The 15,436-nt window shown below is 39.8% G+C and overlaps 1 protein-coding gene across 1 annotated transcript; it reads left to right on the top strand.

The window, feature by feature from the left end:
• The first annotated feature begins 534 nt into the window (after positions 1-534).
• Positions 535-15,356, top strand: LOC132863966 (myosin-16-like). The gene is made up of 43 exons (XM_060897075.1): positions 535-572; positions 873-1,146; positions 1,249-1,392; positions 1,482-1,638; positions 1,730-1,757; positions 2,295-2,394; positions 2,507-2,599; positions 2,725-2,788; positions 2,873-2,971; positions 3,810-3,913; positions 4,003-4,141; positions 4,234-4,502; positions 4,581-4,751; positions 4,836-5,012; positions 5,099-5,284; positions 5,387-5,474; positions 5,621-5,738; positions 6,254-6,374; positions 6,451-6,587; positions 6,683-6,764; positions 6,845-7,018; positions 7,180-7,407; positions 7,554-7,658; positions 7,746-7,832; positions 7,914-8,059; positions 8,148-8,238; positions 8,345-8,401; positions 8,485-8,571; positions 10,005-10,250; positions 10,370-10,487; positions 10,854-10,981; positions 11,075-11,271; positions 11,362-11,494; positions 11,670-11,886; positions 12,051-12,187; positions 12,328-12,431; positions 12,522-12,714; positions 13,033-13,236; positions 13,427-13,552; positions 13,652-13,822; positions 14,395-14,595; positions 14,725-14,943; positions 15,037-15,356. Exons 2-42 carry the CDS (start codon positions 937-939, stop codon positions 14,920-14,922), a joined length of 5,835 nt encoding a protein of 1,944 aa, XP_060753058.1. The 5' UTR covers positions 535-572; positions 873-936; the 3' UTR covers positions 14,923-14,943; positions 15,037-15,356.
• Positions 15,357-15,436: the final 80 nt, after the last annotated feature.

The following is a 15,436-nucleotide window of genomic DNA, read 5'->3' as shown; positions in this document are numbered from 1 at the left end:
CCAACTCACACAATCACACACACACACATACACACACACTACACACTACACACACTTTAGAGATGCCAATCAGCCTACATCACAATAGCCCGAATGGAAATCCCTGAAATACAGGGAGAAAATTCAGACTCCACACACACAGGGCAGAGGCAGGACTCAAACCCCCAACCCTGGAGGTACTAACATCTAAGCCACCATGTACCCCTGTGATTTGTAAATTATTGTATTTCTAATGCCGTCAGTATATTGTTGAATTCCACTTCAGAAAATATGAGATTGATCCGATACAAGAATTTAGCTGCAATTTAATATTGTTATTTATGGATGCTTCGTGTCTCTACTGGAAAAATACATCTAGTGTTTTTGGATACCGTAAAAGGTCAAGGCATTTGACTTGAGTTCCCTCAAGTCAAAGCAATCAAAGCATGTTCCCTGGGCAGAACAGCTCTATTCAGTTGCTAATGGCTTTCTTAATAGTTATGACCAAATCAGGATATCCACCACTCCTATATAACAGCTTCTCCAGAGAGGTCCATCACATCAGCGATTGCTCCTCACTGTATCCTGCCCTGGTAAGTAAACATCCACCATACCTGTATCTTAAAGCCACTTTCTCTTACCTGCTATTTGCACTACAGTCCAATAGTTTTCTATTATGTGCAACTTATACATCTCATTATATATTATTTCATTAACCAAGGCATTATAAGTACATGTAATGTTGTATACTTTCTATTACACTCTAGAAACTCTATAACTCTATTACAGTTTATTTATTTTTCATTTTTATTTAACTTACAATTTACAAATGGGTCACAGTTTAATACGTTTTGTATTAAACTTCATATATTTCTTCATCATCTCTGATGCAGCTGTGTGAGTGATATCTGGTCTGACTGGTTTAGCTGGTGTGGGTGTGGGAGGAATTGAACAATCATGCCCGGTGCCTACAAAGGTGAGTGTGGGGACGATGTGGACCCCATGCCATTCCTGGCGCCCGTGGAGAAAGAAAAGTTGGAGGCCATGAGCAGGCCCTACGACATTAAGAAGTCGTGCTGGGTCAGGGACGATAAGGAAGGCTTCATCGCCGGAGAGATTCAAGCCGAAGACGATGGCAAAGTCACAGTGAAGTCAGCCAAGAATGCGGTACTTGTTCATTATGGTCTCTGTTGTACTTGATGTTGATACTTATGCATTTGAATGCTTCTCTATATTTAATGTCTAGTCTTTATTTATTCTACTCTTTAGACACTCACAGTAAGGAAGGAAGATATACAACAAATGAACCCACCAAAGTTTTATCAGGCTAGCGACATGGCTAATCTGACCTTCCTGAATGAAGCCAGTGTGTTAGAGAACCTTCGTTCACGCTACACACATATGAGAATCTATGTAAGTCTATTGCATGTTCTCAAATAAGCAAAACCAAACCTGTTAAACTGTTTCAAATATTTATTACTGTGACCTGTTGCATTTTGCAGACCTACTCCGGGCTCTTCTGTGTAACCGTGAACCCGTACAAATGGCTTCCGATCTACGGAGCAAAAGTTGCTCACATGTATAAGGGCAAGAAGCGCAGTGAAGTTCCTCCTCACCTTTTCTCCATCTCTGATAATGCATATCATGACATGATGATGGGTAAGCTGGAAAAAAAACATACGCTTTTTTTTCACATTATATTTGTGTTTGCATAGAAATACGTCGTAAATCCAAAGCTTTTTTATTTCAGAGCAAGAAAACCAGTCATTGCTTATCACGTAAGTCTTTTTAAAATGATAGGTTTTTCTCTTTTTACCAGAGGCCTAAAAAAGCTTGTTTTGTTGTGCCAATGTTCAACATTGAATGTCTTTGTCATGCCACACTCTGCAGAGGTGGTTATCACCCAGTCTACTAGGGGCAATATATTCATAGAAATTAAAAAAAAAATTAGACCCATTTCTGCTCTCTAAGATGCCCTAAGTCTTTTCGTCACCCACTAAAAGTCTGTGTAAGGTTTTCCAACAAAGGGGAAATCACACCCCACACTGTAAGCCAACAGAGTCCAGACTCATTTTAGATCAGACTTGTGGCCAGAAAATAATTCATTTGCTTAAAACAGATTGAAAATGCCCCGATGAGTCAATTTCCATTCCCTGGCAGAACAAAACTCCAGTGAACTGGTAAAAAAAAGATGAACAGATATGCCTATTTTTATAAGGTGGTATTTTGGTATATATTTTTAGAATGATAAAACCTGAAAAGATGTTTACTCCTCTAATTTCTTACTTGAAAAAAACAAACCTCACTGCTCACAGTGGAGAATCTGGGGCTGGCAAGACTGAAAACACCAAAAAGGTCATCCAGTATTTTGCCAACGTGGGTGGCACTGGAGGGAAGCTGGCTCCAGATTCCAAGGTAAGCGACCGTGATTGATGTTCTCCTGTGTAATGCAATCCTCTTTGCTCACGTTCAGCTCATGTGTATAACGATGGAGATTGATATTGATGGTGAAAACGTCCTCTCACAGGGCTCCCTGGAGGATCAAATCATCCAGGCTAACCCGGTCTTGGAGGCTTTCGGCAATGCCAAAACCATTAGGAACAACAATTCCTCTCGTTTTGTGAGGAACTTTTCTTTTCTTTTTTTTTTTACATACCAGTTCCAAAAAATACAAAATGAGCTATAAAGTACAGGGACATCGCATAGCATTGATAATAGGAATAACTCATATAATATTTCTTTCAGGGGAAATTTATCCGTATTCACTTTGGACCAACAGCTAAGCTGGCTGGTGCAGACATTGAGAGCTGTAAGTGTTTAAAATGTACTGAACACTTCATACAATTTTGAGCTTAAAATCTGTTCTAAAAAGACAACATGGTTGTACTTGAAGATCTTCTGGAGAAATCCCGGGTCATTTCTCAGCAAGCAGCGGAACGCAGCTATCACATCTTTTACCAGCTTCTATCTGGGAGGAAACCAGAACTACTGGGTGTGTTGTTTGTTTGTTTGTTTGTTTGTTTGTTTATTTATTTATATATTGGAGACATGCTCATTAATTGAATGATATACTGTACAATCATCTGTAAGTTAATACATAAACTGCAAGCTATTTACACCTACTCTATTTGTCCAAGAGTATGTGAACACCTGAACATCTCGCTCACGTGTCCATATGAAAATAATGTATATTAACATCAAGTTTATCCCAACTTTCCTGTTATAAAGAGCTCCACTCTTCTCTTTTCTTCTGTGAAGTCTTTCCACTAGATGTTGGAGCGAGTCTGTGTGGATTTGTGTTCATTCAGCTACAAGAGCATTAGTGAGATCAGACACTGATGGTGTAAGAGTGAGGAGGTCTGGGGTTCAGTCGGTGTTCAGTGGGGTTGAGTCAGAGTCAGGGCTCAGTGCAGGACACTCGAGTTCTTCTACTCCAAACTTCTCACACCATGTCTTCATGGAGCTCTGTGTTTTGTGGACAGGTTGTCAATGTCATGATGGAACAGTGTTTGAGCTCCAGTGAAGGCAAATTTTAAAGCTACAGAATACAGAGATTCTATTGTGTTTAAATACCATCCAGGTTGCTTTGTGCCGAGGATAAAGTAGTTACTGAAGATTAGAAATTATGCACATTTTGAACACATGTCTAGGAATAGTAGGTGTAGGTGTTTCTGGGGTAGATTTGTGTCCTGGTATCTTTATGTTTATTAAAGCTAGCACTCTGTACTGTATTCTCATAGTTTCATTTCTTACATTTCTTATAGTTTCATACAGAAAGAAAACAACAAACATGTGTAACTTCTTGTTTATTAACATGTGTTGTTTTTCAGAGGATCTTCTTTTGGCGCCCGATCCAAAGCAATACGTTTGGATCTGCCAGGGAGTCACGGTTGTGGATAACATGGACGATGGTGAAGAACTGATGCTGACTGATGTAAGTCCAAATGAATGGCCAATAAGGATTTGAAACTTTTCAGTATTAAAAGAAAAGCGGTACGTTTATGATTTCTGTTTTCTTTACAGATGGCATTTGATGTTCTCGGTTTTACCGCTGAGGAGAAAATGAGCATCTACAAACTAACCGCGGGCATAATGCACTTCGGTAACATGAAATTCAAGCAAAAACTACGAGAGGAACAAGCTGACGTTGACACCACCGAGGGTAGGCATGTGCCATTGAGTTAAAGCACATAAAGCTATAAAGCTGATCAAGAACTAGCTGTAAAGATGATGATGATAATGCTTTGTATTTAGTGGCTGACAAAGTCGCCCACCTCATGGGAATCAACTCCGGAGACTTGCAGAAAGGAATCACCAGACCTCGTGTTAAAGTCGGGAACGAGTTTGTGACCAAAGGTCAGAACCAGGACCAGTGCGTCTACTCCATTGGTGCTTTGGCTAAAGCCATCTACGACAGAATGTTCAAGTGGATGGTGTTCAGGATTAATAAAACACTGGACACTAAGATGCAGTGGCAGTTCTTCATTGGTGTTCTAGATATTGCTGGCTTTGAAATTTTTGAGGTAATTATTCTCTAAACATTTTATAAGCAGTACATCTAAAAAAGAGATCTCCACTGTTCATTTTTTGTCCTTTAACAGTTTAACAGCTTTGAACAGCTGTGCATCAACTTCACAAATGAAAAGCTGCAACAGTTTTTCAACCACCACATGTTCGTCCTGGAACAGGAAGAATACAAGAAAGAGGGGATAGACTGGGTTTTTATAGATTTCGGGCTTGACCTCCAGGCCTGTATTGATTTGCTGGAAAAGGTTACCAAGCTTTTCATTTCTTTTATTAATAATAAGATTCACCAGGATCCACCAATTTCTTGCTAATTATCTTCTGTATTTCAGCCAATGGGTATTTTTTCCATCCTCGAAGAGCAGTGTGTCTTCCCCAAGGCCACAGATGCCACTTTCAAGGCTTCCTTGTATGACAATCATCTGGGCAAGTCTTCAAACTTCCTGAAACCAAAAAGCACTAAGAAAGGTCCAGAAATGCACTTTGAGCTAATTCATTACGCTGGCACTGTGAGTCTACTTCTGCTTATATTCCTCTTTAGAAAGTCAGCTGTAGGTTCTATTCATATTCACCAAGGTTTGAATCCATTTTCTAGGTGGGATACAATATTTCAGGCTGGTTGGAAAAGAATAAGGACCCACTGAATGAGACGGTGGTTAGTCTGTACCAGAAGTCCTCCATGTCACTCCTAGCGCAACTCTTTAAAGAAGAAGAAGCTTCTGCAGGAGCCAAGAAACAGAAGAAGGGATTTTCCTTCCTGACTGTATCTGCTTTCTACAGGGTACCAGAAGTTATCTGTATTTTTTAAATGACATGAAATTTTTTGTTTGTTTTGAATTTTAATTTCTGTCCTTTAATGTGCTTTATTCCCTCTCATCAAAAGGAGCAGCTGAATAAACTGATGAGTACGCTACGGAGCACGGCACCCCATTTTGTCCGCTGCATTGTACCCAATGAATTCAAACAATCTGGTAAAATTAAAGCTGTTCTAATTGTTAGGGGCTTTGAGTTTTAAGTGATAACATCTTGTCAAATGAGATCACGTAATACACATGATGTACTACTAAAATTATGATGTGGTTGTAGCATGCTTATGAAAGTCCTTGTGTTTGACCAGGTGTTTGCGATGCAAAGTTAGTCCTGCATCAGCTGGCTTGTAACGGCGTACTGGAGGGAATCCGCATTTGCAGAAAAGGCTTTCCTAATAGACTGCAGTACCCTGAATTTAAACAAAGGTAAATCGTCAACGTACTGGACGCTGACAACATATGGCCGAAGTTTGTAGACCATCACACCCGTTTGTGTTTGTTGAACATCTCACTAAATGTTTAGTCTCTTTTTGCTGTTATAATGAGCTCCATTCTTCAATTCTAGGAAGTCTTTCCACTAGATGTTGGAGTGTCTGTGTGGATTTGTGTTTATTCAGATACAAGAGCATTAGTGAGATCAGACACTGATGGTGTAAGAGTAAGGAGGTCTGGGGTTCAGGTCATCCCAAAGGCTCATGAAATAACCACATATAGGTGCGATGGTCAGGTCCAACCTGAACAGTATAGGGTATATTTTCTACAGTCTATTTCTTCGTCCCTGCTCTCCGTGTTCCTGGGATAAACTCTGGATCCATATGGACTCTTAGTGAAGTTGCTGAATTACAATCCAAAACATGTTAACTGTATTTAATCATTCTTGTCCAGTGTGCTCTGATTTTCAGTTTTGGCTTTATTCAAGAATGAACTGTTCTGTTCAATAGGTATTACATCCTAAACCCCAACATCATCCCAAAGGGATTTGTTGACAATAAAAAAGCCTCTGAGTTGATTTTAGGTTCAATTGGTTTGGACAAAATGGAGTACAAGATTGGACACACTAAGGTATGCTCCTAGAACCTCAGTACATCAGATGTATAAATATCTTACTGCAGAATGTAATAATGGTTTTATATTGCAGGTATTCTTCCGTGCCGGGGTCCTGGCTAAGCTTGAGGACATGCGAGATGAGCGGTTGGCCAAGATCATGACCATGCTGCAGGCGCGCCTATGGGGCATGCTCATGAGAATTGAGTTTAAGAAGATGCTTGAGAGAAGGTGTGTCAGAAAGATACCTTCCTCTTCTGCTCTTTCGGCCTTCTATGCAACTTAAATAGAGCAAAGTACACTTTTTGTGTCTTATTGTTTTTCAGAATTGCTCTCATTGCCATCCAGCGAAACGTGAAGAAATTCCTTCAGCTCAGATTCTGGGGCTGGTGGAAACTCTACACAACGGTGAGGTTAAAACTAAAACTAAAACTAACTGCTACATTTTTTTGACATCCCATTGACCAATAATGAGCTTTTGTTTTTAGGTTAAGCCTTTGCTCCATGTAGCTCGCCAGGAGGAGGAATTAAAGGCCAAGGAGGAAGAGCTGCGAGTAGCACTTGAAAAGACAGCGGAAATGGTCGAGAAGATCAAAGAGATGGATGAAAAGCTAGTCACTCTTTCCAAAGAAAAGAGCGAATTGGCCTTAGCCCTAGCATCTGTAAGTGAGGGGAAAGAATATATAAATATATTATATTATATTTTTGTCATTATTTTATATATATATATATATATATATAAAATTATATATATATATATATATATATATATATATATAAAATTATATATGTAATTTCTTAATTTTTTGTCTTTATTTTATAGGAACAAGACACCATAGCAGATGCTGAGGAGCGCTGTAACCAGCTGATGAGGCAGAAGATGAACATGGAAGAACAGATACAGGATTTCAAAGAGAGGCTGGAGGAGGAGGAGAGTGCCGCTACAGCACTGAGTGCTTATAAGCGAAAACTGGAGGCTGAGCTGATGGACCTGAAGAGGGATCTGGAAAGCTTGGAATCAACTCTGGCAAAGTCAGAGAAAGAAAAACAGGTGAAACCCAAGGGTACATTTTCCAAATCTATTGCAAAAACAGTATTAGGTTTAGGGTATTAGTCATACAGATATAGCACACTAACTGAGAGGGATAAAGGCAAAACAGAGAAACACATGAATGATTATGAGTTCTAACATTACAGGGTCTGGACATCAAAGTGCGCACGCTGACAGCAGATCTAAATCAAAGAGATGACACAATTGCTCGGTTTCAAAAAGAAAGAAAGGCCATGGAGGAGCTGCAACAGGTTAGACTCAGCCACACTGCTCTCAGTTCAACTGTTTTCTACAATAGCCGTATTACTTACACGTCCTCGTGCACATTCCGTCCTCAGAAAACTCTGGATGACCTTCAGGCAGAGGAAGATAAAGTAAACCACCTCACCAAAACCAACAGCAAGCTTACCACTCAAGTGCACGAGGTGAGCTTCAGGGCTCGGAAAATAGCAAGGCGCAAATAACCATCTAGAGCTCTGTGTAACCATGTGGATCTGTTTCTGTAGTTGGAAGATGACTGGGAGCAGGAGAAGAAAATCCGTGGGGAGGTGGAAAAGGCCAGACGCAAAGCAGAATCTGACTTAAAGATGACCATTGACAATCTTAATGAGATGGAAAGAGCTAAAATTGACCTGGAGGAAGTTGTTAAAAAGTATCTATACGTATATTTAATATACAGTACAAAGCAAATCATTTACTGTACAAGAAGTGTACTGAAAATAATGTATCATCATTTTCAGGAAAGACCTGGAAATTAATCACGTTAATGCCAAACTTGAAGATGAGCAATCTCTCAGCTCTACTCTGCACAGGAAGCTCAAAGAGCACCAGGTTTATTAAAAAAAATCTCTTAATTTCTGACATTTTCACTGCAAAACAAATAATAAGTGACTGCTATTCCCTTGAAATTCCACTAATGTGTTTTCCGGTCCTCCAGGCCCGCATTGAGGAGCTCGAAGAGGAACTGGAGGCAGAAAGGGCAATCAGAGCTAAGGTATTTCACTCTACTCATCCCACTTCCTCAGTGTGTTTTCCATGCTGTGTGTTTTCTAGTTTAACTGAGTTTTCTGTTCTAAGGTTGAGAAACAGAGAGCAGATTTGGCCCGGGACCTTGAGGATCTTGGAGACCGATTAGAAGAAGCAGGAGGTGCCACTGTCACACAGGTCTGCTCCAGCGACTCCAGTGCAGCTACACATTACAGCTTTCACACTGCAGTGTATAAACAAGGCTCGGGAAAACTTATCAGAGAACATTCCTGCGAATCATTAAGTACGGTTTTAAGATATTTCAGTTCAGCAAAGTTTGCAGTTTTTGTAATTATGTATAGTCGTATATAGGAACATGGAGTACATACAGAATAGGATAATTTGATATACAGTTCATTAAACAAAACAGCTGACCGTGTTGCCAAAATTAAGGTATACAAGGTCATATTTGTATTTGTAGCATCATTAGATATTATTAATGAAAAATGGCCAAGGAATTATTTATTTATTTATTTATTTATTTATTTATTTATTTGTTTATTTTTAAACTTGACATCCAAACGACGATCTGAATGATCTGAACAATAAAAAACACAACATAAATACTAATTGAAATTACAATACTAGCTGGCATTTGCTTTTCTGTGTAAATTCAGGGTAAATATACAGAAAAATCCTTTTTTTAATTATTATTATTATTTTACATTATTTACTGTACATAGAAGGGAGGTTAGAGATGTGCATTAGTTTTCTGTACAATATCAGCAAACTCAACGCACAGTGATTTAACGAGCTGCAGATCAGAAGCTGGAGTGTTTAAATCCCAGCACTGCAGCGGTTGGGTTTTTGAGTAAGACCCCAAACCTTCTCCTTAGTCAAATCCTGCATTAGCTAAATGAGCAAATGTGCTGGATTACGTTTGAGTTTATCAGATATTTTTCTATAATATTTTATGTACAATAATATTTTCTACAGTACAGTATATAATATACAGACTTGGAAAATGTACAGTATATTACAGGAGTGATGTGTAAAGATATTATAGTATTAAACTGTAAATATATGAGTCATAAAAATACTAAAGTACTTTAAAAGTACTTTACATTTTCAGTAAAATTGTAAAACTGTCAGTAGATTTTAGAGTGCAAATATTCATGTTGCCAAAGAAATATTACTTTAAAAAACATGCAAATAGAATCGTTTTACAGAGAATCATTTTCATTTGATTTTTATTTTTACTGCGATATATTTTGTTTCTATAAATATTGTTCAAACGTTGTTAATGTAATGCAGCATAAGCCACTTTCCTCTTCAGAACATTTGTCTTATTTAATATTATTCTTAATATAAGAGCATATTAAATATACTTTATTAAGAATAGGCTGAAATCCTGAAATATTTGTGTATGTTTAATTATTTTCTTCACTGATTGTGAAAAGACACGTTTTTTACATCTTTTTTAAATTCTAAATTGTTCTATTTAGACTTTATTAGCATTAGTCTACCAAATATAAGGCACATTAACTATTACTATTAACAACTAATAATAACTAACTTAAATGTAACCTCACACAAATCCAATAAACATATTTGGGCACGTACACGGATAGATTGAGCAGAATAAGAAGCGTGAAGCGGAACTCCTGAAGCTCCGCAGGGAGTTAGAGGAAGCAGCTCTCCAGGCTGAAGCCACTGCCTCAGCCCAGAGGAAGAAGCACACGGACGCCATGGCCGAGCTGGCTGAGCAGGTAGAGAATCTGCAGAGAGTCCGCATCAAGCTGGAGAAGGACAAGCAGGTCATGAAGGCGGAGATTGATGACCTGAACAGTACCGTAGAGACAATCCAGAAAGCCAAGGTAAAAGATGAGTAACGCCTGACAATCAAAATAACAAGCCTTGTTATTGCAACATCGATCAATGCACTCAAATTTGATTTGAGAGCTTGACTTAAGTCTTATGAGTCTTATTCACGCAGCTGAACACGGAGGTCCATGTCCGGAAGTTAGAGGACACCCTGGCAGAGACTAATTCCAGACTGGTGGAGATTGAGAAGTCACACACGGAGATCAACGCCACCAAAATACGACTGTCAGGTAAAGAACACTTAACCCTATTTACCATTAGACTGGCTTATTGACGTATGGGACGTTTTCAATCGCTATAAACAAACGAATGATTTTATGACCACAAGTCTGACATAGAATGGATTTCAGTGTGAAAATTGACTCTGAAAATTGACTCTTTCCCTCTGAAATTGACCCTACACAGAATTTTATTGGTTGAAGATCAATTCTAGAGGCTTATTAACAAACACTTGGGGCATCTCAGAGCAGAAATGGGTTTGATATCAACATTTACTTTTAAGATCATGAAGAACTCATGAAGAACAAATTCCATTTTTGGAGTATGCTGACACAGCACAATTAAATACATATGACGTTGCACTGATTTTCCCTCAGCTGAGAATAGCGATCTGAGCCGTGATCTGGGAGAAGCGCAAAGCAAACTGAACCAGATCACACGGATCAAGGCTTCACTGACCACCCAGAATGATGAGCTGAAGAGACAAGTGGACGAAGAGTCAAAGGTGAAATCAGTCTGGAGCCTTTAATTTGCTTATTTCTGGGTTGAGTTCCTCTTTGTGTGAGTGGAAAATGAACCCTAGTTCATCCTCCATTAGGCTCGGAGTACAGCTGTCGTCGGACTGGCTAATGCTCGCCACGACCTGGACCTCCTGAAGGAGCAGCTGGATGAGGAGCAAGAGGTTAAGGTGGAAATGCAGCGCCTGATCTCCAAGCTCAACTCTGAAGTGACGACCTGGAGGACCAAGTACGAGACGGACGCCATTCACAAAACTGAGGAGCTTGAGGAGACCAAGTAAGCATCCCAATGAATAATGTCAGATACAGGAGACGTATACAATGAGTTTGGACATCAATTTTAAAAAGAACGTATTTTTTTATATAGGCGCAAGCTGACTGCTCGGCTTCAGGAGGCAGAGGAAGCCACAGAGGCAGCACAAGCACGTGCAGCTAGCCTGGAAAAGGTCAAGCAAAGGCTTCAGGGAGAAGTGGAGGATCTGACTATAGACCTAGAAAAGGTTTTCACTGACTCACTCTCTTTCACTCACAGTACCATTGAACATATACTTACTATTCCAGGCTTTTAGGAAACCCTTTCACCTGTGAAACATTTAAATAGCACTGCCTTCCTCATATCATGTTGACTTTGGGACATTAACCCGATAGAATTGCCTTTTTTTCTCTTCGCTGTAGTCCAACGCTGCTGCAGCTGCACTTGATAAGAAGCAGCGCACATTTGACAAGATGATTGCGGAGTGGAGCCAGAAGTGCGAAGAGCTGCAACTCGAGCTGGAGAGTTCCCAAAAGGAATGTCGCTCGTACATGACAGAGGTCTACAAGCTCAAGACGGCCTATGAGGAATCACTTGACCACCTGGAAACTGTCAAGAAAGACAACAGGACTCTCTCTGGTAAGCCGTATGCTAAAAAAGATCTCATGTTCGCTAATCTAACCTAAGTATGTGCTTTTTATTTCTTAAAGTATGGATAATATGCTGTAAGTGGACATCACTGAACATGCACTATGCTATTTTAGTATCATATTTTAATATTTTGATTTGCTTTGACCTCCAAGATGAGATCCGAGACCTCATAGAGCAGCTGGGTGAAGGTGGGAAAAGTGTTCATGAGCTGCAGAAAGCTAAGAAGAAGCTGGAGGTTGAGAGGGATGAGCTACAGATGGCTCTAGATGAGGCAGAAGCCTCTCTCGAGGTATAACAAAGGATTTTTTTAACACTTAAACCACAACTATATGTATTATATATGATGTCGGTGTCTTTATCCCAAGATCCAGATGAGGTAATGACTCTTGATAGACTCTTGAGAGCAGTGTGTTCTGTCTGTTGATTAAGGTTGAGGAAGGAAAGGTGGTCCGGGTCCAGCTGGAGTTGGCTCAGGTCAAAGCAGACATTGATCGGAGAATTCATGAGAAAGAAGAAGAGTTTGAAATCACGAGGTTACGCTCCACTTACTGTATCTGCTCTGAAAGAGAGAAGTAAAATAATGTCCTGCACAGATGTTCACTGGATGTTTTTGTTGTCTTTAGGAAAAACCACCAGCGTGCAGTGGAGTCTCTGCAGGCGAACCTAGAGGCAGAGGCTAAAGGTCGTGCAGAGGCTTTGAGACTGAAGAAGAAAATGGAGTCAGACCTAAACGAGATGGAGATCCAGCTGGATCATGCCAATAAGAACAACAGTGAACTCGTCAAAACCCTCAAAAGACTGCAACAGCAGATCAAAGTAAGACTCATACAACCTCAGGGTGAAGTTTGGTGAAGTATTTCATTATTATATCTGCAAATTTATCCAGAGCGACTTACATTTATCTCATTTATACAACTGAGCTAAGGTTGAGGGTTAAGGGCCTTGTTAAAAAGTGCATCAGAGGCAGCATGTTGGTCATGGGATTCCAACTCACAACCTTTTAATGAAAATCTTAAGCAATGAGCTATCAATTTCTATTATATATTAACCATACAATCACAAATAAGTTATACTGAGCCAACTTTGATGATTGATGGGACCCTGGGATTCCTGATCTGTCTGTCCACATGGTAGGATATGCAGGTGCAGATGGATGAAGATGCACGAGTGCACGAGGAGCTGAGGGAGCAGTACAACCTGCAAGAGCGCCGACTCTGCTTAATGCAGACGGAGATCGAGGAAGTGCGCAGTGGCCTGGAGGCTTCTGAACGCTCCAGAAAACTCCTCGAGCAAGAGCTGGTGGATGTAACTGAGCACCACAATGAGCTCAGTGTGCAGGTATTGGACACAAACACACTACAACGGCAAAATCTTCATCAAACATCAAATCTGAAACATTAAGGTTTAAAATAAAGATATATTTTAATGTAATAACACATATTGCTGTGTATGTTCATGCAGACAGATCATAATTTCTTAGCAGTTATGATGAAATCCAGCATACGTTCTTATAGAATCTATTTTACAGCACCAGGCTTTAAATGTCATGAAGCGTAAACTAGAAGCAGACCTTACTCGCCTATCCACCGAGAACGAAGAGCTGATCAGCGAGTTTCGTGCTGCTGATGAAAGAGCCAAGAAGGCCATCACAGATGTTAGTTTGGCTCTTACTCCACCAAAATATTTTGCATTTATTCAATTAGCAGTGATTAAAGACATTTTTCTTGCCTTTTTTTTTTTATCTCTTTCCCAGGCAACTCGCATGGCTGAGGAACTGCGTCAGGAGCAAGACCATTGTATGCATCTGGAGAAGATAAAGAAGAACAACGAGCTGACAATCAAAGATCTGCAGCTCAAAGTGGAAGAGGCAGAGGAGCTTGCACTGAAGGCTGGCAAACGGACCATCCAAAAGCTGGAAGCCAAGGTGAGACAAATAGCACCAAATATCTCGATATATACAACCAAATGTTTGTGAACAACTGACTTTCACACTCATATGTAGTTCTTCCCTAAACTGAATGCTGTAGCTTTAAAATTTCTCTTCACTGGAATTCAAACACTGTTCCAGCATGACACTGAACCTGTACACAAAGCACAGAGCTCCATGAAGACATGGTGTGTGAAGGTTGGAGTGTAAGAACTCGAGTGTCCTGCTCTGAGCCCTGACTCTGACTCAACCCCACTGAACACTGACTGAACCCCAAACTTCCTCACTCTCACAACATCTAGTGGACGGTGAAGAGAAAGAAGTAAAGATTATTATAACAGCAAAGGGAAATAAATCTGAAAAGAGATGATCAACAAGCACAGATGGGTGTGGCGGTCAACCTCTTCGTATAATTTATGGGTGATTTACGGATATATACACATAGCGTTTTGCAGTTGTTGCTGCCAAAAAGTTTCAAATCTTTTTGTAAATCACAAAATCATGAAATCTTGGGGGCTGTATGTAGTTAATGCAGTGTTGAAATCAATACTGGTTTTTAATGCATGTAGGCCAAGGAACTGGAGAGTGAGCTGGATGCAGAGCAGAAGCGTCACGTCGACACGGTTAAAGCACTGCGTAAAAACGAGCGGCGCCTTAAAGAACTGACCTTCCAGTCAGAGGAAGATCAGAAAACTAATCAGCGCATGCAGGAGCTTGTGGAGAAACTACAAAACAAACTGAAGTCTTACAAGAGGCAGATCGAGGAGGCTGTAAGTTCCATTGTGTAATTCTAGTCTCAACTTTAATGCATTTGCTTTGCATCTTGTATATACAAATTAATCAGAAACAGCTTACATTTCTTTCTGCACTTAAATGATTGTTATCTTGTGTGGCTACAGGAAGAACAAGCTAATACAAGCTTGTCCAAGTACAGGAAGACAATGCATGAGCTTGATGATGCTGAGGAAAGAGCTGGCATGGCAGAGATGGCGCTGAACAAGCTCCGCACCAGGAACCGTGCCTCAGTGAGCAAGGGCTTTACGAATGTCGAGATCGTACAGGTCACTAAAACATCTAAGAGTTCCTCAGAGGAGTAAGAGGCTTAACCCATCCAGGAGGTTAGTGCTACAATTGCAACGTATTTTTATTGAAAGTTACATACGAAATTGTAGCCCTTGAAAACAAACATTTCTCTTTCTACTCATTCCTAGAGTAACGAACAAACCAACACTCATTCCCTATGTGAAGGATTTCTAATCAGAAGATTAGACTGAAGAGGACCGAAGAGAAAATCATCTGAAAAATGAACTGTAAAAGTCTTAAAGAGTCTAAATGCAGTTCTGCTTGTATTGCATGTGTTAAGTATAAAAAAAATCTGTGTTTGAACAAGTTGAACCTGTCCTTCAGTAACGGAACGATTAGGTAAAGCTGCACTCTCATATCAATGATGGAGAGTTCACCTGTGTCCGTCACTTTCCTGTCATGAGTTCATATTTGTCTTAGTAAGTCTCAATAAACTTAGTGAAGCAAATCTTATTGTGTCTACTGCGATCGAATTCTCTTAGTGTGAACATAAGACTATAATATGGTTGTTTATAAGACTATAATAAG

The sequence above is a fragment of the Tachysurus vachellii genome, chromosome 21, assembly GCF_030014155.1.
Source record: "Tachysurus vachellii isolate PV-2020 chromosome 21, HZAU_Pvac_v1, whole genome shotgun sequence".
NCBI lineage: Eukaryota > Metazoa > Chordata > Actinopteri > Siluriformes > Bagridae > Tachysurus > Tachysurus vachellii.
The sequence above is the reverse complement of the archived record's forward strand: the minus strand, read 5'-3'. Positions and strand labels throughout refer to the sequence as shown.